This window comes from Dysidea avara, chromosome 3 (genome assembly GCF_963678975.1).
Source record: "Dysidea avara chromosome 3, odDysAvar1.4, whole genome shotgun sequence".
NCBI classification, from domain to species: Eukaryota; Metazoa; Porifera; class Demospongiae; order Dictyoceratida; family Dysideidae; genus Dysidea; species Dysidea avara.
In genome coordinates, this window is record NC_089274.1 from 34,929,132 (window position 1) to 34,954,263 (window position 25,132).

At 36.5% G+C, this 25,132-nt stretch overlaps 2 protein-coding genes and 1 long non-coding RNA gene across 3 annotated transcripts in view; 1 reads left to right on the forward strand and 2 right to left on the reverse strand.

The window, feature by feature from the left end:
• The window catches only part of LOC136250822 (uncharacterized), a 29,075-nt gene extending 26,071 nt beyond the window's left edge, over window positions 1-3,004 (reverse strand). The window contains exon 1 of the mRNA XM_066043139.1: window positions 2,919-3,004. The gene's annotated coding sequence lies outside the window, so the exon portion shown is untranslated. The remainder of the gene's footprint in view (window positions 1-2,918) is intronic.
• The window catches only part of LOC136250857 (uncharacterized), a 383,395-nt gene that overhangs the window by 190,998 nt on the left and 167,265 nt on the right, over window positions 1-25,132 (forward strand). The gene's annotated exons all lie outside the window — the stretch shown is intronic.
• LOC136251608 (uncharacterized) overlaps window positions 10,961-25,132 on the reverse strand; it is a 60,905-nt gene continuing 46,733 nt past the window's right edge. Inside the window, exons 2-3 of the mRNA XM_066044067.1 lie at window positions 20,661-20,849; window positions 10,961-11,352 (exon numbers count right to left, since the gene is read on the reverse strand). Of these exons, the coding sequence (XP_065900139.1) occupies window positions 10,961-11,352; window positions 20,661-20,727 (459 nt within the window). The 5' untranslated portion in view covers window positions 20,728-20,849. The remainder of the gene's footprint in view (window positions 11,353-20,660; window positions 20,850-25,132) is intronic.

The following is a 25,132-nucleotide window of genomic DNA, read 5'->3' on the forward strand; positions in this document are numbered from 1 at the left end:
GTTAATTCCAGCTACATATAACTAGCTGCATGGTGCCTAGTTCTTAGAATTAGCACACTATCACCTTCTTTAATTTCAACCAAAAAGTGGTGCGATGGTAAGACTCCAGCCCTACTGGCTTGACGCCCTTGATTTTTAATGTATAAATGAATTGATTATTCATATCAGTGCATGTATTTTAGTATCCGGTAGCTTATAGTGATTTAACAATACAATAGTAATGTCTCCTACCCGCATGCCCATTCAGAGTAAACAGTACTAGATACCTGTATGCCAATTGGAGTGGCCTTAATACACTACTATGCATTTGTACCACAGCCATGCCACAAGTTTGCTTTTTACAGGGGCATGTGGTAGCCACTGGGTGCACACTTTGGGACTTTGGAACACAAAGCTAGAAGACTGAGATTGGTAAGTTGCTCTGATGTTTCTACTTGTATATCTTTCGATTTGGATGTGTCAGGAGGTCCCAAGTGTCTTGTATTAAAGCTGGAGCCTCTCTTTTTGGTGACTATCTTTGTTCACCCATCACTTTCTCACATGCTGGTCATTAATTTTTATAAAGGCATCCTACCCAAAGGTATATAGGTTTAACCGTAATAATTATTCTATAACATACCCATCCCTTGGTGAGTGAAGGATTAATGCAGAGTTGAGTTTATAACTTATACACAGATTCAGAATATTCAATGTTTTGTGTTTTCCATATCAGTATGGTAGTACTATATATTAAGGATCATAGTGATTTGCACATTCTCACAAAAACATTGTCCAGAAACCAGCCTTACAATACCATCGTGGTGTGTTGGCAGTATTGGTGAAGTCAAGCCCAAAAGTACCTTCAGCATGACCAGAAACGCTTCTAATAAGTTGTTATACGAAATTTGAACCTTTTATTTTATTAAAGTGGAATTTTCTGCTGATTGTAATGATAATCAACAGACAAATACTATAAGGCTCTCCTGCCAATCATAGTATTCTGTTTTTGCTCAGTTTGTTAGTATAGAAATGTACAATGTGCTGTAAGTGAAATTAAATATTACCACAATAGGTGTTGAATATGTTTAGGCCTAACTTGTAAGGAATGAAGCCAACTACATATAATAGGATTCACTGAAGGCAGGAAATGTACATAGATTATTGAAATAAATACTTATTGTTAGTGACAATAGGAGCCCTAAAAGGTTTTCTTATAGGGATATTATATTCGACTACTACAAGGATATCACTTTATATGGTTGGAGCACTACTTGAGTTGATTTACTGCTATCATGGCGGATTTAGCATATTCCCACAATGTTTTAGCACTAGTACATCCCCCACATCGGTCTCCATCAAGTTATGCAAACTGAGCCACTAACTGGGCTAGTCTGCTATACAAGATAGTTGGAATTTCTAGTAATTGGACCTTCAAATATTTGTACTATACATACAGGTTGAAGATAATAAAGTACATGCAGCTCATAACAGCTATGTATATTTAGGCCAGGCAAACTTGATTAACTTCTTCCCATCCCTGCCTGCATCCTTTTTATCCCACCACCTCTAATTTCATTATTGCTGTTATCAATCACATGCACACGTATTTTGATGTTGGCTATCATTTTACAGTGCAGCAAATGTCACTTGTACCTCAGAAATGAAACAGTGATAAAACATTAGCAATAGTTCTTAAAAGGCTTTAGCTAACCTTATAGTAACACACAGCTTGATCTGGAGTATTTTCTTTAATAATAAATAATGAAAATGACATTCTGCCAGCATGGAAATCCAATTTTTGTGAATGAAAAGTAATCAAGTTTGCCTGGCCTTATGTAGGGAACTTGGCATTATATTAACCGATGAACTGGTGACTAATATACGACTTATACGTGTAGCTCTTCATGATTGATATCACCATATTCTTCTCTGACTTATGCTACATCTATAGCCAACTATTTACTATGTTATTATAGGGAATATAGAATATGGCCAAGTTTGAACAAGGGGTCCGTAACTCCCTTGAAATCTCGTACAGCCCTCTTTGAAATGTTGTTGAAATCTCTCCTTTTGAAATCTGAAATCTCTGTAAATTGTTGTAAAGTTCCGTATATTTTCTGTATACTTCCGTATTTGCAGCATCATGTATGCAACGTCCAGCATCCCCACAAGTTTTCAGACAACACGAGAAAGAATTCCATGTATTTCTGTATACTACACATCACGTGATGCTATTATTCCGGATATTTAAGATTTCAAATGTTTTGAAATCTTGCCATAATTGCTTGAAATCTTAGGATTTTTAGGAGTTGAATTTGAATTCGAGTTCTACTGTCCTATCCCTTGAATTTGAATTCTCTCATTGGTAAGGATGTGTTACCATTGGAAACACGATCTACTACATCTAGATAGTCACACGTACTCAGATTGTGCATGCGGCAATACAGTACTGAACTATAGCTAAGAATTTTAGGTGACTAAACAAAGAAAGCCAGAGCAGTGTGTTTTTGAAGCAGCTAGCTATTAAACATTTTCACCCTAAACTAACATAGCTAGCTAGACTATGTATATATTGGGAGAAAATATGAACTCCAGGACCAATATTAATTAGCATGCACTGAACACATTCAACGAAAACGACTATAAGCCGAGTCATTAGTTTGTTAGTCCTGTCTAGCTCAGTAGTATACCTGGAGGTCAGAGAAAATGAGCTTGATAAAGTCGCACCGTAGCTACTGTGAAAAGTGTCAGTGTACTCCCTTGATTACAAGTTAAGGTATATATAAATCGAGACACAGACAATGTTTTGGATCCTGTAGCCACGGGTACAGCCATAACAGTTCGAGTTGCAGACCGCATAGAACGAGAGCAATGCGATTTGCATAACCGCAACATCGGTTATCTAACAGTCACATAGTTACATTAAACAAACACCATACCTCGTATTATCTATCGTCTTATCACGAAAATAGAACAGCTAATGGATTTACGTTTTCAGTCTACACATAGATACTGTAGAATAAGGAGTGAAAGCGCCGAATATTTATTTATGTGGCCCACCTCTCCTCCGCCACATGGAATTTTTGATCACGTGCCAATCGTCATGGATATGTCGAGTTTATTCATTTGCATGTACATGTAGAATGTTAGCCTTTTTATCTGTACCATGCAGTAGCTAGCTAGACTATCTGTCCTAGTTATATTGCTTTACTAGTACTGTGCGGTGCTTCATTTTGCTGTTTTTGGAGATTTTCAGACAGATTTACCTTTAAGATAAAGCAAACAAGTGAGGTAAATGCGGATATTTCCGGACAGAGCACAATTCCGGACACTTCGTGTATAGCACCCAAGAATGAATCAACTAGAACACACTTTTCGATTTTTATAATCCCTATAAGAATAGCTATTCACACCAGAAATTTCAAGGCAATTCGTTGTTTCGTTCCTGGGCTAGCTTGGTAAAGGTGCCAAAGTGTCCGGAATTGTGCGCTGTCCGGAAATACCCGCATTTACCTTGCTAATTTGTTATTGGAATGTTTGCAGCAGTCACTATCATCACAATTTTAACATATGTAAATATCCAAAAAGTGGTCACGTGACCAAAAATACCTTCATATAGAATTTCCACCACAAAAGAAGACGATATCTCAGTCTTTTTCATTGTTTCTGATGATTTTCATGCAGGCTGACCTTAAGATAAACCAAACAAGTGCTAATTATTATTAAACTGTCTATTAATTTCAATATCAATGCAGTTTTAACTGTAAATACCCAAAGAATGGTCACGTGGCCAAAAATCCCATTACAGCTATAAAGGATGTGTTATAGCACTACAAGGTGTAGGAGTCTTCATTATAGGGTAAGAAAATATACTAATTGTGACCAGTCACCCCAAAATACAGTGATTTTCTAATAAGCTGTCCAATTTAACTATTGTGATATTTTTGGTCACGTAACCGCTTTTTGTATGTTTTTGTGTGTTAAACTTATGCTGATACCCAATGTTACAAGTAATCTAATAATAAATTAGCACTCGTTTGCTTTATCTTAAAGGTCAGTCTTTGTGAAAATCATCAGAAACAACAAAAGGAAGCACCTTCCTATTTTGAGTTGGAAACCCTAACTATAGTCAGCTATAGCTACAGTAAATCAAATGCTTGATCAAATGCACAAAATATGCGGTGGTACTACGTAACCAGCTAAGTGTTGTCTAGCCATCATTCCTAGTTGGTTTTTAAGCACTGATATGTTAATCGCATGGTTATTGTTCAAAAGTAATACGCCATGTTAGCCATGCATTTATTCAGCTGACTATTTATTACAGTAGACTACACAGTATAACTAGCTACGTATGTAATTACAATGTAAAACTGACCGTTTTTAGGAACTGAAAGTTACTGTCGACATACCTAAAATGATCATCACCTTCATTACTCGTGAATAAAGTCATTACAAGATATAGGCTATCACCACCTATTTTGATAAGAGGATACTGTACATGTGCTATGAGCTTCAAATTTAAGCCAGGTATAGCTAGGTACTTGCAGTATACATGTATGATCTACACTTCTTCAGCATAGGCAATTCTAAAGGGACCAGGGGACATCCCCCCTTGCTAAAAAAGTAAGTTTTTGAAGGGAAAATTGCAGTTTGGATTGGTAAGAATTGCAAATATTCTGCAGTACCCCCTGAATTTTGATATTACAGCCGTACATCCCAGGTCAGTTCTGGAATTGTCTTTGCTTTTTGCATAATTATAGTGGAACAATTCATTTCACTTGTCAATGTGTATTGCTGTCAGGTACAATTAATAATTTATTTAGCTTACATTCTGCCAAGATGTGTCAATAAATCAATAGACTGCATGACATGCTATTTTATATCCTCTAGTGTTGTTTTAGTAAGGCATTTGACTTTTAGTTTTAGTTATAGCTGTAGATAGAAAAAAGTTTAGTTATAAAGTTTTAGTTTTAGTAATACATTTTAGTTACAGTTTTAGTTTAAGATGTCAGATTTTTATAGTTTTAGTTAAAGTTTTAGTTTTAGTTGCCGTCTTCAATACATTTTAGTTGTAGTTTTAGATGTTAGATTTCAAGAGTTTTAGTTTCAACTATCCATATGGTAGCATTTAAAACAAACACCATAGTACTAAATATGACCATTTAGTCTTTTCTGGCCAAAAATATTACTGCTGCATGTATACCCACATGGCTTTGGATTTAGATGCAAATACGTAAGTCAGTTTAAATGTTTGTTGCTATGATGTATTTAAATGGAGTTTAAACAAAGTTAATGTAGGGAGGTATGCAATAATGTTGCTTACTGACAGCTTGTAGTTGATGACCAGGTAGGTGCAATAGGATAAATGGGTTCCACAATGCAAAGTAGGCAGGAAATAGGCCTCGGGGAATTATTGCCTGCATAATTTTGAGCATAATGATGGGTTAAAAGAATTGGGAGCATTTTGAAGTGATTTCAGAGCATAATTTGTATAATATGCAATTTCATGTAAGTCAAGATCGAGATACTCTAGTAAAGTAGGCAACTATACTCAAATAGAACAGTCAGCAGAATAATCTTTACTCTATTATAATAGTAACTAAGCATCTTACCACTAAAAGATAGCTTTCCTGTCTAATAGAACAGGATGACTACTTCTCCAATATCTTTCTAAACTTTATAATTATAAATTGCAAAAGTCGAATAGCTTTTATAGAAACTGAGAATAATTTTGAGAATAATGAGTTCATTTTGGGAGTAATAAAAGCATAATGATAACTTTATTAGAGAAATTTGGAATAGAATATTAATGAAAATTTGGAGCATACAGTAATTCCCTGAGGCCTAGCAGGAAATGGTGAGCATTATTATCAGGATAACTTCCAAAAGCATGCGACAGAAAAGAATGCACAGATGGCCACATGGTAAGTTGGAAAAAGTTTGTCCCCGCCCAAAGCCCACCCCTAGATCTAGGAGACTACATTCAAACTATGCGTATATTATTGTGAATATATAAGCAGTGCAGATAACAATAAAACAAACAAAAATCATAAGCTAAATTAATAAATAAAAAATAAATAAAAGATACATGTCAGGCTGTCACAGGATATGCACCCACATGCGAGTCTCATGGGGTAGACTTTTGCCCCATTCCATGAGTTGCCCCCAACTCAAAGGTTAGCTTGAGGTGTGATAGTGCAAGGTTTCATTAGGATTGGTAGGATGACGTTAGAAATTCCTGAGGCGTCAACTATAGGAGAACTGCGCAACCCTGCACAATTTACCAAAACAACCACCATCACTAGACAACAATGGACAAGTGCCACATGGCAAACAGTGTTTGTGTTATTATTGACTATTGAGTGATATAAATTACACACCTGAAAATTTGAAAGTATAATAAGTTTACTTGTTTGTTGCAGCAAAACATATTGTAAATGTTTCTGAAAATACAAGATACACAATGCGTCGATCAAGGTGCCAAGATAGACAAGATCATCAGAATGTACTAAGGTACCAAAATCAAAATTATTCGCTGTAGCAAGTGCCAAAACAATTGTACATGTAGTAGTAAATATGAAGACCGATTTAGCAGTCAGTGCATACCACCCTTCAATAATTTGATGCAACCCACCATGTTTAGGGACCCGCCGATTATGCTCATAATTTTACCTATTATGCTATGCTGCACTGCTCAAACATTTACCTATTATGCTACATTTATGCTCAATACTTACCTATTATGCTCAAATTATGCCCAACTATTTATGCCTCAGTTCTCATGCTCTGCTAATAATTTCCAGTTTATGGATAAATAATAAGTGCCTGAAGCACAAACTTACTTGTCAAAATGCATATCACAGAAAAGATCGATATACTCTAATAGAACAGTCAGCTATGTGATTGCTCTATTAGAGTTACTGACTGTTCTATTAGAGTATATCGATCTTTCTGTGTTTTTTATTTTTATAAGCAAGAATTCATACTGTTACAAAATATTCTACCTATCATGCAAGCATTATGCTCAACGCTTTCAGGTACCTATTATGCTCATAATTATGCCAGCATAATCGGCGAGTCCCTAACCATGTTTGGTTTGTGCAATAGTGAATGCAGCAGCTTACCTGCGTGATTTTTTTTAAGAACAAGTATAATACAGTGTACATGATTTCACAAATTTTATTTGTTAAATTCTGTGATAGTTTAAGTTAGCTATGTCCTGCTTGACATCGCAGTAGCAGCTTTTTTTAGCATTAAACCATTGTGATGATTATGAAATATCTTTACAACAAAACACTTTTAGTTACTTTTATATACACTGGAAGATAGTATGTGTATAGTGATAATTAGTTACTACAATATAGCAAGGTACTTTTAGTTTCAAACAATTAACAACTTTTATAACTGTTAGTGGCAAGTACTTTTAGTTTCAGTTATTTATAAACATTAATGATACTTTAGTTTTAGTATAAATTTCCACGTAAAAATTGAGGCACTTATAGTTTTAGTCTTTTGACAAATCAGAAAAACTAAAGTTTTAGATAACTAAAAGTAACTCTAACTAAAACTACTTTTAGTTTTAGTAACTAAAACAACACTAGAAACAATGTGATGACAGTGTTGGCTGATGAAACTTTGATGTTCCTTTGTAGTAGTTGTAGCATTCTATTTTTTCATTAATGTGTCTGTCCCATTTAAGGTTAACTGAAGTGTGACCCCAAGATATTGACAGTTGTTTGTACATAGCAATAGAGTACCATAAAGTGAGTAGTTATTGGGAAGATGTTATGTGTTTGGGAGTGGGAGAAATGTTTGCAGCAGCACTGTTACGTGAAACTTCATCTGCCATAATGAAACCCATTAGTTGCCTTCACTCAATTATTTATCATCATCAATGGGTGTGATGACATGACTTGTATTATTATATCAGATATTTAGTGGACACTGATATGAATAATTTTTTCACACACGTACATACAATCATCAGGAATTACTGTAATTCGCTTTATTTTCGTGAAAAAAAAATTTCATATAAAATATTTTCATATGATTTACGTGGATGACTGCTCTATTAGAGTAGTTTGATCTTGTGTGAAATTTTTCGTGTAAGAAATTTTTGTACAAATTTTGTGTACGAAAATTATTTTACAAAGTAAAGAAAGCAAATTACGGTACAGAGGACACCAATTAATAATTTACAAGTACCATATTCATCTTGTCTGTTAATTAGTAGTATAATATCAAGCAGTGAATGGATGAAACAATTTACCACAACACCTTATTGAAGCATGCTCCTTAATTAAATTCCCAAAGATTCGACTGATAGTTGTATGTACTGTATGAGTAATTTTAGTGTGCAGGCTATAGCCCTACTATTTTTGCCAAAATGAACATGGTATATCATAAAAATAATAGTAATAGAACCGACTGGATTGGAATATAACAGCATTTTATTTTGTGGTCACCTCTTTGTAAACATCACCTTAACAAAGACTACATTGTAATTATTATAAAGACCATGTTAAATTATAAAGCTCCATAGGATGATCTTGCTGGCATGCCACAGCCTTTTCATTAGAGCACTATTACTGTTATAATATAATTTGATGAAATTTCATAGCTGTACAGTGAAACCTATTTTAGTAGCCATCTTATATCACCTCTCTCATCAAAATTTCCCAAGTGAAGAATTATACATTAATCCACATGTCTAAACCTACCTATTTGTACTAGCATACTTCTGACATGCAAAAGCCAATTATACCGTACATGTATACAATATACATAACACTAGGAAGAAAGATTTTTTTTAAATCACAGGAAATTGATATATACCATAATTTGCTTTATTTTCGTGCAAAAATTTTTTGTGATAAAAATTTTTGTTGTAAAAATATTTTCGTACGATTTACGTGTTGACTGCTCTTCTATTAGAGTAGTTCGATCTTTTGTATTATTGTATTGTATTAATGCTTTACAGTGACCAGCACTAAAGGTCTGCAGCAACATGTGCTGCAGCCTTAGGATTACCTAACCTAATTTCAAGGACTTAGACTTAGTGACTTATAGCTGAAAAGGTGTAATAGAAAAGGGGCCAAAGTAAGGAAAAAAATCCCTCCAGCCCCAGGAATTGAACTGCAGGTCACCCAATGTCTAGTCGGGGCCACACTCAGTCTCCTCCAGGAGGGATGGATTTTCTTCCTTAATCCTAAAGTATTTATTGTATTAATGCTTTACAGTGACCAGCACTGAAGGTCTGCAGCAACATGTGCTGCAGCCTTGTACAGTGGAACCTGTCTATAATGGTCACTTTGGGACCAGATATATCTATATATCTGACCTTTATATACAGGTGGCTGTTATAGAGAAAACCTGTATAAGGTGGTCAGCAGCATTTTAGTGGCTATGGCCGTTATAAATGAGTCATTATTATTAAGAGGCTCGCGCCAACCGCAATGCAGTAATATTTTAGTACAGAATGGACAAGGTGAGCTTGTTATGAATGTTGGTTATAGCTATTGAATACGTTTAAGCAATGAAGCCTGATAGATTATATAGTATTCATTGAAAGGCAGGAAGTGTGATAATTGTGCATTATTTGAAGTGGTGCCGTGGTGAAAGACAGTTGGCTTAACAAGCCACCATAAAAGGTAGCGACCGCTATATGAAGGAGAAAGTTATGTATACAGTAATTCATAAGCGAATTCTTGGTTGGCCGTTATACGCGTTAGACAGGTGACCGCTTAATGCAGACAACAATACATACATTTGTATGGGAAAATATTTGGGACCTCGTGTCCATGGCCGCTTTGCAGAGGCGACCGCTTAATCCAGGTGACCGTAACACAGGTTCCACTGTATAAAAGTTTTCATGCAAGAAATTTTTCTACAAGTGTTTGCATACGAAAATTATTTTACAACGAAAAAAACAAATTACAGTAGTGCCTTTTCACTCCTTTACAAAAATTCTTGAGCTATGGATCTGCTTTAGAGTTTTTTGTGGCATTATTATAATATTTAGTAGATCAAGAGAAACCTCACAGCAAAAAATTAGTTAGACTGGCTTCACTATAATAAGTTTTTGCCAGGGATCTTTTCCATGAGCTAAATTAAGTACTGCATAGCTCCATATACATATAATACATATAGTTTCTCTGCTACTATAGCTGAGGCTCCAACAACATTTCTTCACACCTTAAGCTAACAGCATAATCATATCAAATATGTCTACAGCTTACACAGCTGTTTCCACACAACAACTTTTAAAGTTCACTTTTAAGCTGAATGATTGATCACTAGTTTTCACTTCAGTGTTTGTATAGCCATTCTTCCGTGCTATGCACACACATACACAGGAATAGACAATTCATACATATAATTATAGCATGAAATAATAATGACTGCTTCTAGCAATCTGTTACTTGTAGGTGTCGATTCTAAAGTCACCTCTCCTAGCTTAAAATAATATCATAATACAATATTAAGTCATGAGATAAGATACTTGGTATTCTCATATATTACGTATATATGTGAATGCCTGCAATGTTTGTTTAATGATGGACTACCCATCTGGGTTCAATGTAATAAACTCAAATTATTCACAAAATTACAGTGCATGCGTCCTCATCACTATTCAAGTGAGACCATACAGTGACCAATCATACTCCAACTAGTATTTTTATATCCTGAATACTATACAGTAGATGATCAACTGACTATTATCTCATGTAGCATAGCAAACATATATTGTGGCAAAAACTGGGAGAGAGCTGCAACAAATAATGCACAAAAGTAACTATATGTAAAACGATAACAACAATAATAATAAAGGAGTAAATGTCACTATACATGCTGCAAATATACAGAGCTAATGATACAATGGTTTAGTTGATTAAACTAATCCATATAAGCATGATGAGATTCAGTGATTTACTTTTTAGCTTTCACATTCCCATAAGCTGGATTAGGAGTAATGGTAACATCAGAGCCTGTTGGCCATTCTTGTGGCTACTCCATATGATGGAGGCTCAATAGTAACATCACAACCCATGTTATTATTACCCTCTCCTCTGATTATTCCATATGATGGGTTAGACTCCATATTAACATCATCTTTTCTATCATCATGTGATGGGTGTTTAGTTAACTCAGTGGGTCGGGCATAATCATACTGATCTTCAGTTATTTTATTGTTTCGTTTGTTCACACCATAGGATGGGTTAGGTTGTATAGCAATATTAGAACCCTGTCCTGTGTATGACCCATATGATGGATTAGAATCCATCTTGATAGTATCATCACGATGTAACTGAGATAACATTATCTCACTGTATTGTTCTTCCTTCTGTTTCTTTTCTGTTGAACTTGCACTACCTGTAGTACATAACACAACTTGTGAACATGACCTGTGGTGACCAACAAGACTAAGACACAAACTACAGTAGCAGTCTAATAACATAATACTGTATCATACAGTATGATAATAATACCATATCATACAGTATATATGGTAATACTGCACTAGTATTTTAAAAATTGTTAATTTGAAAATGAATAAGGGATCAATGCAATAAAATGTAGCGAAACAAGAGATGAATGATGGTATTACAACATAGCTGGGTGGGAAAGTCTCTACTTTGGTATTAAACAAAATTATAGCTATTGTGCCAAAGTAGAGACTTTCCCACCAAGCTATGCTGTAATATCATCATCTAATCCAAAACAGCCAAGCTGTAAAAAAAGTGTGCGGCCCTCAGAAAGGCTATGGTGAAAAAAGATGTGAAATCCAAGGTGGCGGCCAAGAAATGGCTGTGATGGTAGGTTAATGGTAAAAATTTTAATAATGACAATTCAGATAAATTTTGTGAAGCGGCACAAAAATTCACCTGAATTGTCGTTATTAAAATTTTTACCATTAACCTACCATCACAGCCATTTCTTGGCCGCCACCTTGGATTTCACATCTTTTTTCACCATAGCCTTTCTGAGGGCCGCACACTTTTTTTACAGCTTGGCTGTTTTGGATTAGATTTCATTTCTTTTTGTATTTGTATACCCCAAAGCCGGCCTATGGCCAGCTTTGGGACTTTTTTAACCTATGTTTTTTTTCTTTACTACAGGAAGAAGAAAAGATGAAGTAGATGTACTTTAAATATTTTATCAGTAAATGTACAAATTATATATATGTGACCGGATTTGTGAGAAGGGATCTTCCACACACATCCAATTTATGAACTTTGGCAGTTCATAATGTCAGATAGGAAAATAGTATTGCCTTGAAATTTGGACAGTGATGAGTAACAACATAGGTTAATACATGAACAAAATGTCAGGTTAGTATCGTCTTTGAGCACAAAGGTATGGTCATTCAAGTTCATAGAATTGGATGTGCGTGGAAGACCCTTTTTCGTAAATCTGGTCACATATAATACATATGTGACCGGATTTGCAAAAAGGGGCCTTCCACACATCCTATTTGCCAACTTTGACAATTGATAACTTCAGATTGGAAAGAGCTATTGCCTTGAAATTTGGGCAGTGGTGATTTCTTTGCAGCGGAACTCTCTACATGATGGTTTCTTTGTAGCTGAACTCTCTACAAGGTAACTTCTTCTAGCTGATCTCTCTACAGGGAGATTTGTTTGTAGCTGAACTATCTACAAGGTAACTTCTTCTAGCTGATCTCTCTACACGGTGATTTGTTTGTAGCTGAATTCTGTACAGGTTTCTTTGTAGCTGAACTCTCTACAAAGTAACTTCTTCTAACTGATCTTTCTACAGGATGATTTGTTTGTAGCTGAACTATCTACAAGGTAATTTCTTCTAGCTGATCTCTCTACAGGGTGATTTGTTTGTAGCTGAATTCTGTACAGGTGATTTGTTTGCAGCTGAGCTCTTTACAGAATGGTTTCTTTGTATCTGAACTCTCTAAAAGGTAACTTCTTCTAACTGATCTTTCTACAGGGTGATTTGTTTGTAGCTGAACTCTCTACAAAGTAACTTTTCTAGCTGATGTCTCTACAAGGTGGCTAGTTTGTAGCTGAACTCTCTACATGGTGGTTTCTTTGTAACTGAACTTTCTACAAGGTGACTTCTTCTAGCTGATCTTTCAATAGGATGATTTGTTTGTAGCTTCACTCTCTACAAGGTAACTTCTTCTAGCTGATCTCTCTACAGGGAGATTTGTTTGAAGCTGAACTTTCTAAATGATGGTTTCTTTGTAGCTGAACTCTCTACAAGGTAATTTCTTCTAGCTGATCTCTCTACAGGGAGATTTGTTTGTAGCTGAACTATCTACAAGGTAACTTCTTCTAGCTGATCTCTCCACAGGGAGATTTGTTTGTAGCTGAACTCTCTACAGGTGATTTGTTTGAAGCTGAACTTTCTAAATGATGGTTTCTTTGTAGCTGAACTCTCTACAAGGTAATTTCTTCTAGCTGATCTCTCTACAGGGAGATTTGTTTGTAGCTGAACTATCTACAAGGTAACTTCTTCTAGCTGATCTCTCTACAGGATGATTTGTTCGTAGCTGAATTCTGTACAGGTGATTTGTTTGCAGCTGAGGTCTTTACAGAATGCTTTCTTTGTAGCTGAACTCTCTAAAAGGTAATTTCTTCTAGCTGATCTCTCTACAGGGAGATTTGTTTGCAGCTGAACTCTCTACATGATGGTTTCTTTGTAGCTGAACGCTCTACAAGGTAATTTCTTCTAGCTGATCTCTCTACAGGGAGATTTGTTTGTAGCTGAACTACCTACAAGGTAACTTCTTCTAGCTGATCTCTCTACAGGGTAATTTGTTTGTAGCTGAACGATCTACAAGGTAACTTCTTCTAGCTGATCTTTCTACAGGGTGGTTTCTTTGTAGCTGAACTCTCTAAAAGGTAACTTCTTCTAACTGATCTTTCTACAAGGCAATATGTTTGTGGCTGCATTTTCTACAGGGTGATTTCTTTGCAGCTGAACTCTCTACAAGGTAATTTCTTCTAGCTGATCTCTCTACAGGGAGATCTGTTTGTAGCTGAACTATCTACAAGGTAACTTCTTCTAACTGATCTTTCTACAGGGCAATATGCTTGTGGCAGAATTTTATACAGGGTAATTTCTTTGCAGCTGAACTCTCTACAAGGTAATTTCTTCTAGCTGATCTCTCTACAGGGAGATTTGTTTGTAGCTGAACTCTCTACAGGTGATTTGTTTGAAGCTGAACACTCTAAATGGTGGTTTCTTTGTAGCTGAACTCTCTACAAGTAAACTTCTTCTAGCTGATCTCTCTACATGGTGATTTGTTTGTAGCTGAATTCTGTATAGGTTATTTGTTTGCAGCTGAGCTCTTTAAATAATGGTTTCTTTGTAGCTGAACTCTTTCAAGGTAACTTCGTCTAGCTGATGTCTTTACAGGGTCACTAGTTTGTAGCTGAATTCTCTACATGATGGTTTCTTTGTAGCTGAACTCTCTGCAAGGTAACTTCTTCTATTGATCTCTCCACAGGGCGATTTGTTTGTAGCTGAACTCTCTACATGATGGTTTCTTTGTAGCTGAACTCTGTACAAGGTAACTTCTTCTAGCTAATCTCTCTACAGGGAGATTTGTTTGTAGCTGAACTCTCTACATGATGGTTTCTTTGTAGCTGAACTCTCTGCAAGGTAACTTCTTCTATTGATCTCTCCACAGGGCGATTTGTTTGTAGCTGAACTCTCTACATGGTGGTTTCTTTGTATCTGAACTCTACAAGGTGATTTTTTCTAGCTGAACTATCCCTTTCCATAGTTGCCTACAAGGTAATTTCTTCTAGCTGATCTTTCTACGGGGTGACTTGTGTGTAGCTGATCTCTATACAGGTTTCTTGTTTCTAGCTGATCTCTTGAATTCTCTTCAGGGTGACTGCTCTATTAGGATGACTGCTCTATTAGAGTATCTCGATCTTGCACTTGCTGCACCAAGTTTGATTTCGTGTTATAACTCCGTGGCTTTAAGTCTGATTCTTCTACACCATTGATGAGCCTTTCTAAGATGATTACTCCATCTCTATACAGGTTTCTTGTTTCTAGCTGATCTCTTGAATTCTCTTCAGGGTGACTGCTCTATTAGGATGACTGCTCTATTAGAGTATCTCGATCTCGCACTTGCTGCACCAAGTTGGATTTCGTGTTATAACTCCGTGGCTTTACGTCTGATTCTTCTACACCATTGATGAGCCTTTCTAAGATGATTACTCCATCTTTACAATGATTTTCAAAGCATTACTCCAAGCGGTTTATCTGTTAGGCGTGGCAGCAGTCGTTTTTTTTTATTAGCTAATCTCGTTTGCGTAATTGTTACACACTGTTGGTTTTTTCGTTGTATCTTCCTGTTTTTTAGCTCGATTTCTTTCAAACCACAAAAGGTTTGAGGTTCAATAGTTAACCTATTCACCCACCGATTTTCAGCTTCTTCTCATACGCGGTTTACCCTGTAGGCGTGACAACATATTGGTGTTATTTTTCGTGAATAATCGCTCATAACTCTTAGCCTGTTTATCGTATTCCAGCCAAAGTTGGTACCGAGATGCGCCTTTATATCCCTCTTCTGTGTGCCAAATTTCAAGGCAATCGGATGTGGCGTTCGAGTTTTATAGCAGTTTTTGTAAGTGTGTGACAAGAAAAAGAAAAATAATAAGAAGAAATAAAACGAAGAAACTGAGCCAATTTTTGAAGTCGCATATCTCGGGAACGCGCCAAGCGATTTCGCTCAAATTTGGAATGTGGAGTGCTGCAGTTGGGGGGCATGTCCACAGCAAAAATCGTCTTGTTTCATCAAGGAAGCACAGAGCTACTGAGGTGCGAAAATTGCGTTTTCTTTCTTCCTGTCAATATACTCACGGGTGTTACGCGCCGGCTTCTTGGGCCGCACAACACACTACCGTGTGTCTTGATTCATCTTTTGTTTTGCTACATTATATCCCCACTTCATTTTTAAATTAACAATTTTTAAAATACTAGTTGCGATGGTACTAGTTATGAAACTAGTTTGGATAAGGCTAAAGTACTAAACCAACAGTTCCAGTCTGTGTTCACTAAGGAACCAAAATCCTCACTACCAGACAAGGGTCCCAGCCCCCATCCAACAATGTCTGATGTGAACACATCTGTAGAAGGCGTTTACAATCTCTTGCTTAACATCAACCCCAATAAAGCTTGTGGACCTGATCAAATACATGGAAGAGTACTTAAAGAAACAGCTGATGTTATATCCCCCTTCTTAAGAACATTGTTTCAGTGCTCCTTAGACTCTGGAGTCATTCCTGATGAGTGGCGATCTGCAAATATTACACCAATCTTTAAGCAGGGTAACCGACAACAACCTTCCAATTATCGACCAATTTCACTAACTTCCATTGTCTCTAAACTATTTGAACAAATTGTAAACTCAAACATCATGAAACATTTAGAAACCAACAACATCCTAAGTGATCATCAGTACGGCTTTCGTCATTCTCGTTCTTGTGAAACATTACTTATCACACTATTACATGATCTATCCTGTTGCTATGATACTGGAATACAGACAGATATTATCTTCACTGACTTTGCAAAGGCTTTCGACACAGTACCACACCAACGTCTGCTGTACAAATTAGACTGGTATGGCATTAGAGGAAATTTGAAAAACTGGATCTCCTCATTTTTGAATCATCGAACGCAGTGTGTTGTGCTAGATGGTATTTCATCTCCCAGATGCCCAGTACTGTCTGGTGTCCCTCAAGGCACAGTCCTTGGCCCTACTCTTTTCTCCATCTATATCAATGATCTACCGGAATCCATTTTACATAGTTCTATTAAACTTTTCGCTGATGACTGTATAATATATAGGGCTATCCGTACCCCTGAAGATGCTGAGAGGTTACAAGAAGATTTATGTGCGTTACAAGAATGGCAGCAGAGATGGCTGATGAAACTAAATGTATCAAAGTGCTTTACCATGACTGTTTTACATCCTAGAAGAAATAAAATCATTACTCCCTACAGACTACACAATCATCTCCTCTCACCTGTTGAACATTACAAATATTTAGGCATCATTATTCAGAGTGATTTGAAGTGGCACCTACATATCCAATCTATCACCTCCAAAGCAAATCAGATGCTTGGTCTGCTAAAGCGTAACTTGAGGACATCATCTATTCACCTTAGAGAGAGAGCCTACCTTAGCCTAGTACGCCCTAAACTTGAATATGCAACTACAGTCTGGAACCCTCATTTAACAACTGACAAGATCGCTTTAGAAAAAGTTCAGAGGCGTGCTGCACGATATGTCAAAGGTATATACTCCTATCATGCTAGTGTAACACAGATGGTTAACGAACTTAAGTGGGAATCACTAGAGTCTCGAAGAGAACAGCTCTCCTTAACTATGCTATACAACATTCTTAAACAAAATGTCTATTTACCACCTGAATACATACCTGAGTTTCATCTACAGACATTACAGTACCAGCTACAGACCAGATCATGCCATATGTTCAGACTCATAGAACCATTTTGTAACACTGACACCTACAAATACTCCTTTATACCATCAACATCAAGGCAATGGAACGTACTACCTCGCTACATCTTTGAAGCGGAAAACACTGACATATTCAAATCTCTGATACGTAACTATTATTTTGCAATCAATAGCTAACATTATTTATTATATTATATCTGTGTATATTCTTCTGTTTGTGAAGTTTTCACAGCAAAATTAAATAATAATAATAATAAAATAGTTTGTTTAGTTTTTGTTGTAGCATGTGACTGTTCTATTAGAATATCATACATGACTGTTGTATTTGAGTGACTGTTGTATTAGAGTATCTCTAGTCAACAAAGGGGTGTGCAGCTAGCTAGACCAATAAGGGATGAGGCCATCCGTTGTTTACTGTTAAGTAAATAGCTAGATTGTTAAGAGGTATGGTCTCTGAGGTATATTGCCACTGATTAGTCCACTTAGATCTTTATTTGATGGGTGTGGTCGGGAACCTGTGTGGCAAATGGGATCCCAATTAGTGCTGTACACCTACAAAATTTTTGTCACTGGTTAATTGCGTACCAATAATTGGCAATAATTGGTTTGTTTTTATATTGGCAGACATAATATGACTGCTGGAAGGTTTAGGATGGTACCAGGGCCGCCCACAGGGGGGGCAACTGGGGCATTTTGCCCCGGGCCCCAGCCTGAAAGGGGCCCCAGGAGGCACCATGAAGGGCCCCCTGAATACCTGTTTAAAAGATTGATATACTCTAATAGAACAGTCAGATCTAAATACTCTAATAATTAGAGCAGTCACAGTATTCTTCAGAGGAGTAGTGTAGCAGGCTTATAGATAAGGAGATATAGATATGGTTGGTGATGGGTATTTGTGACCTTTTTTTTTTTTTTTGGTCTTCAATTTACAGCTTGGGTGAAGGGCCCCACTTTAACTCTTTGCCCTGGGCCCCTTAATTTCTCTGGGCGGCCCTGGATGGTACCAAAGTGACCATCAACATCCTGTCTTGCAATAACAGGTTTTACAATCACATATTTACACATTCTTTGAGGGTATGTTATGATGTTAACACTTGTCAGCAGGGGTAATTTATGGTTTACAAAGTGGGTGGGCAACAACCAGTTAAAGGTTTCTTCATTGGTTATTGGTTGACCTAGACAACACTGGTTAATAACCGGTTAATTGGACACTGGCATACAGCACTAATCCCAATCATAAAGTTGCAATTATCTAGCTAGTATACCTCTTATAGTAGCACTGGGGCTGAAGCGTTTCTGAAATTTAGCTCTGAAATAATTCTGTGGCATCTAAATGTACTGCTGAAGAAAGTGGTGATACAGAAAATTTACGCCTTGATATGGTTTCGTTGGATGAAGAAGACAAGCAACCTGATTGAAGATAAAAGAAATGACAAGGCGCAGAGGGCCTACTCTCCCAAAAGGCACATCCCACTGGTGAGTTTACTATCGTGACATAAAATGGTGGCCATGCATTGCTTTGTTTGGCCTCTAGGCTTGTGATTGTGGTCAGTGAGTGAGCGAGGGAGTGAGTGAGTGAGTGAGTGAGAGAGTGAGTGAGTGAGTGAGTGGGTGGGTGGGTGGGTGGGTGAGTGAGTGAGTGAGTGAGTGAGTGAGTGAGTGGGTGGGTGGGTGGGTGAGTGAGTGAGTGAGTGAGTGAGTGAGTGAGTAAGTGAGACCAAATTTCAAGTTTTGGCAGTTTTTAAAAAAAATTCTACATTTGGTCACCAGTAAGTGTTTTCTTGCTTTTAATGCTGTATTTCATGTTAGATGGACTAACATTATTCCGTAAAGGTGATTTTCATGGCATAAGATGTCTACAGGATGATTTTTGAAGGTGGCATTTAGGCTGCGCATCATTTTCGAGGGTAACCCTACTTAAATAGTACTACTGTACTATTTGATAATAGAGATCTTGATAGTCTGTGTACATGCGTTCCTAACCAAAAGTGTCACCCTGACCTTCACGATGGCTTGGCAACATAATAAACTCAAAGAAACCCCCAGAATGATCCCAAACTTTTCCAATAAGTTTCAATACCATTATGGGATTGATTTCATCACTGTTTGATGTCACTTAAACCAAAGACTTGCCTTTTCACCTACTACAGCAGCTACAATGGATGCATCATGGACTGACCTTTGTCCTCCTTTGTTTCTCCACTATTTGTAGGTGTTGATTTGCATGTATAGTATGTAATGGCTTTCTTGTGCTAGCTATCACAAAATCACTGATGATTTCCTTACAGGATTGATTGCAGAGCCACTTATCACATCGTTCTTCACTTACAGTGCTGTATAAGAGGTAGAACACAGCTGAAAACTGTGAGGATTACTCACTTTGCTATCAGCATTGATAGCATGGTTAGATGCAAAATTTGTTTTATGATATATCTGGTGCATGCATGGGTTCACCAGTCGCAATATTGTTACCAAAGGTAAACAAACAAGTGCAAGGGTATTTGGATTATAATAAAAACTAATAAAACAAGGGAGATTACCTATACTTGCAGCTATGCTAGTAGATTTAATCCACACTTCAGTGATGGAAGTAATAAATAAATGTGTGTACTATTTACTAGTATAGTTTATTTGTTTGTCATGGAACTTTTTCTTACCTTTCTTTTGAGGGTCTAACCATTCTGGATATTATCAGCTGTACCGAAGTTTTCTTTTTAGTACTTAATCATAATCATCATCATAATAGCTGCAGGTGTGAGTGACTTATATAGTGGTGCCACGATATGAAAATTTTCATGTCACTATCACAATAATCACGACATAATTAAATCAATTTAATTTGTGAATATTTTTACAGGACAAGTTTTATTCAGTCTATATATGTATCTTGTTTATTAAGCATCACCACATGTTGTCCTGATATTTTGCAAATATCAAGTCACTTTTCACTAAATAATTCGTGTTTTTTAATATCACAATATGGCATTTTCTCTATCACGATTATACTATCATGATAATCACAATATATCATGGCATCACTACTATGTATACTTTTATATCTATGATCCCTGATTGAATTATAATACATAGAGTGCACAAGCATTGTGTACTTCTATCCAGATATTTGTGATATAAAGTTGTTGGGAGAGACAGCCACACTAATATTACAACAACATTTACAATTAGGAGCACTTACCGTCAGATATTTTATTAGTAATCCCAGCCATAACAGGACTTGATTTCTTCTGATGTAAATGTCTCATATAAATCAACACCAGTAACACCACTATAAAGATGACTACAATAACTACAACTCCTCCTACCGCTCCACCAATAACAGCACCAGATGATCCTCCACTGTCACTTGCTTGAGATGCTGGTTGATCTTTGAAACAAACACATAGTAAACAGAATTCACGAAATTCTCTATACATCTCAAGCTACCAATAACCAATCATAGTAATCATTGGGAATTTTTATTGGAGGATGTTCAGCTCATATATCATATGCGTAGAATATTTTCATGCTGCATAAAACTTTAGTCATGGATTTCATTGCATGCACCTGATCCACAAAAATTGTTCAAGATTCCTTAATGGCAAGTCAACCCTGAAGCATGGTTGATATACTCACATCTCCATCAAAAGATCATGTGGGACCATCTGTTGTTCAAGCAATTGATCTAATTACTTCACTAGTGTATACCTGTCCTCCATGTCATACCATATATTTATGCAAAGTTCACATCATCAAGATTTAACTGCAAAAAGTCTAGCCACGAAACTTAACATGCTTATGGTATACACAATGTATACAGTGCAGGGCAGCCATTAGTAGACAAAATTGTTCATAGTTCCTTATCATTACAAAAAACTTGTATGTATGTATGTAAGACACATGGTAGTGTTTCATGCTGCCAATAAAGCTGGTACAGTGTTATACAATTGTGGATATCAGGAAAATGAAAGAAAAGACAGATTTTTATGTATATAGTTCCAAGGCTTCTCCCCACATTAAAATTGTTCAAGCCATTTCCCAGACACACGCCACCATAGTTTTTCTTTGTTTTTACTCTTTTGCACATTTTGTATAATTAGCCAATTGCTAAAAGTGTGTAACTCTATTGCTGTGAAATTTGGCACTTCTAAAGGGCTCATGAAGATTAATGCATGTACCAAGTATGGTAAACAAGAATTATTCAAGAAGACAAAATTGATTTTAGCATAAATACGAGGTAAATTACTAGAAAATTAATTTGTACATTAGGTTAATCATGGAAGAAGTAAAAAAGAAAGAAATCAGAGTAACAACTATAAAGTTACAAGGCAATAACCAAACTACTTTTTAATCACAGGGTCAAAATCTATTCCAAAACAGCCAAGCTGCAAAAGGGGTGTGGCCTTTCAGGGTGAAATGCTGTGAAATTAAAGATGATAGCTGAGAAATGGCTGCAATGATGTTAGTGGCAACCTTCATCATTAAAAATTGGCATTAACATCATTGCAGTCATTTCTTGGCTGCCACCAATTGATTTCATGATTCTTATCATGGATAGCAGTTGTTCAATCAGGGTGTGGGGTAGTTACCGAGAGCAGACCGCAGTGATAAAAGAAGCAGAGTATTTAAACTGTCTGTGACTGGTATCTGTTGTTCGAGTTATCTTTTAATATGAACTCGGCCATATGTAGTGCTAGGCAATAGCCCTGGGAGGCTGCACCCTTTTTCACAGCTTAGCTGCTTTGAAATAAATATCACTTCTTTTTGTTATTGCAAACTCCTAAAGTCAGCCTATAGCTGGCTTTGGGGTTTTAGCCTATGGCTGGCTTTGGGGCTTTTAGTCTAGCTACGTGTAGTTCTCTTTATTTACTACACGTCTGGAATGATTAACAGTGAAGATATTTCAATTTATATGGTCTATTTAGGTTGTTTAAAATTACTGTAAAATTAGCACATGAATTCTCAACCGGGTGACTTCAAACTCTCTATTGGGTTATTTGTTTGTAGCTGATCTCTCTACAGAGTGACTTGTTTGTTGCTACGAGGACTTGTAATGTAACTGAATGCTCTACTCCGTAGCTTGTAATGTAGCTGAACTTTATTGTTTTACTTATAATGTAGCTGAACCCTCTACAGAGAGACGAGTTCAGCTGCTTACAAGTCACCTAGTAGATGGTTTAGCTACATTGAGAATTTAGCTGTGTTACAAGTCTCCTTTTATCTCTACAGGGAGATTTGTTATGTAACTCTAAGTGACTTGTAATATGACTGATCTCTCCACATACTTGTAATTCAGGATGACTTGATGTAGCTGCACTCTATACTGGGTTAAGTATAACGTAACTGATTAACTGAATACTCTAATAAGTTGATTGCACTATTACAGTATCTTGATCACACATTGGTTACATGTAGTTGCATGTTTTCATATTGCAACACAACTGATTTTAATTCTTAACAGCTGAAGGATTCTACTATGGTAAATAATCACTTAAATTGTAAATTCCAGCTCATTCCCTTCAGCAGTTTGTCTGGTAGAAGTACCAACATGGGGATTTTTTGAAGGGGGTTCCAGAACCAACATTGAGTTACCAGAAGCAGGGGTCTGGGGGCACAGCCCCCAGCTACTGAGAGATTTTTGATATTTTAATGAATCAAAACTCAGAAAATTCCTATATTTTATGTAAAAAGTACAATGCATATAAGTGCCCCTGGTACTAGATAAAGCTACCTAGTGGAAACAGACAGCATAACACATAGAGACACATATAGTAATCTGTAAGTGATAGTTATAACTCACTTGGTATAGGAACCATGAATCTACTGATACAAATGGAATGACTTACAATCAAAAACAATATAACTATATATACAAATATGCATAGCATGAATAGGTCTATGTCTTTAAACACTGTACTCCAAAGCTATAGCAGTATAAGGTCATGCTAAGTTTTTTGCATTTAATGTTACAATGTCTGAAAAACTTCATATGGATATGGATATATTTACATGCATGTTCTATTGGAGTATACCTAAGTATAAACCTAACTGCTCTATTAGAGTATATACCTGACTGCTCTAATAGAGTATATCGATCTTTTTGTCAAGTTGAAGAGGGCTCCGTAAATCCTTTCCTGAGAGATGAATGCAAGCTTTATCAATTGTTGTGCTATGCCATTACACTATATTACTTGCTCATTTTGTCCTGCCACATTAAATGGTGTGTTAGGATCCTGCTTGCAAAAGTCTAAATTTTTACAGGGGGAGGGGGGTTCCTGAACCCCTCCTCCCTATGCCACTCCAACAAATTATGAAACTAGGATCACATACCTGTTAGCATTTTTGCTATAACTCCATGACCATCACCTTGATTTCTGTCAAACCACAAAAGGTTTGCACTACAATATTTATTTCATGTACAGATTGATTTTCCAGCTATTCCATCCAGCAGTTTACCCTGCAGGTGTGCAATCTTGCATAACTTCATTGTTCTTTAACTGATCTGGATGAAAATTGGACTATAAATGTACTGCATTATGCTATTACTGCCTACAAAACTTGAAGTACATCCGAAGACATTTTTTGGGCTTAGTTATACTTAACTAATACTGCCAGACTGTTTTGAAAGAAAATTGACTGTTTTGGGGTGATTTTGAAGCGCAAAAGAGCCCAAAACACCATGATCCTTAATGTACAGCACTTCCATACTGATGATTATTCATTATCAAAATAAGTTACTGTTCTATTGATCTCAAGGGGATTTTCAAGGTCATGAAACTGATAAACTAACCCTAGCTAGCAACCACCAGAACCATTCTTTATATGCAAATGGAAGTCTTCATGGGATGTTTCTATATAGCAGCACAGGAAGTGGTTTTGGAAAAATAATGACTATAATAACATGAAATGCAGGTGCCCAGATGTGGTGTGGGAAGAGTACGGGAAACTACATATAGTTTGATTTGGTGTGATCTTATATAACTCAGTAACTTTTAATCCAATTCTTCTATAGCATTGAAAGGACTTACTGTGATGATTATTCCATCTACATACCAATTATCAACTCACTCCCCTGCCTTGTTGGTACAGAAACTGTTTATGTATTTGTGAAACTCAATTGCCCAGTCATTACACATGCACGGTCATTATCTTGATTCCTTCCAAACCACCAAAAGGCACTCCTACAATGGTCACAAATTAATTTACCCTGTAGCAATTTACACGGAAGGCGTGACAGAAGTTTGATCTTTATTATGCGAATACACAAAGTTTTGTAGTGGGATCCACAATTAGAGTTAGTTAAAATGTGCCAGATTTCAGCTTGATTGTATTATGCATTTGTGTTTTACAGCAAATTTTGTGAAATGTGTGAAAGGAAGCAGGAGAAGGAAAAAATGAAGAAAAACGTTGGTTGCTCATGTCCCGGGATTGGCTAAGGCAAATTTGTTCAAATTTGGGATGTGGATGGCAATACTAGGCAGACAACTTCACTATAAAATTCATACCATTTAGATAAAGGATCATGGAGCTACAACGTGTGTTTTCTTTCTTCCTGTTAAGTATAAACTGGTTTACTATCACATAAAATATAGCAATCTTTTGGGTTTTGGACCATTAAATAGTCAAGGTCTCTGACAGTTGGGAACTGTGCCCCAGACCCTGCTGCTGGTA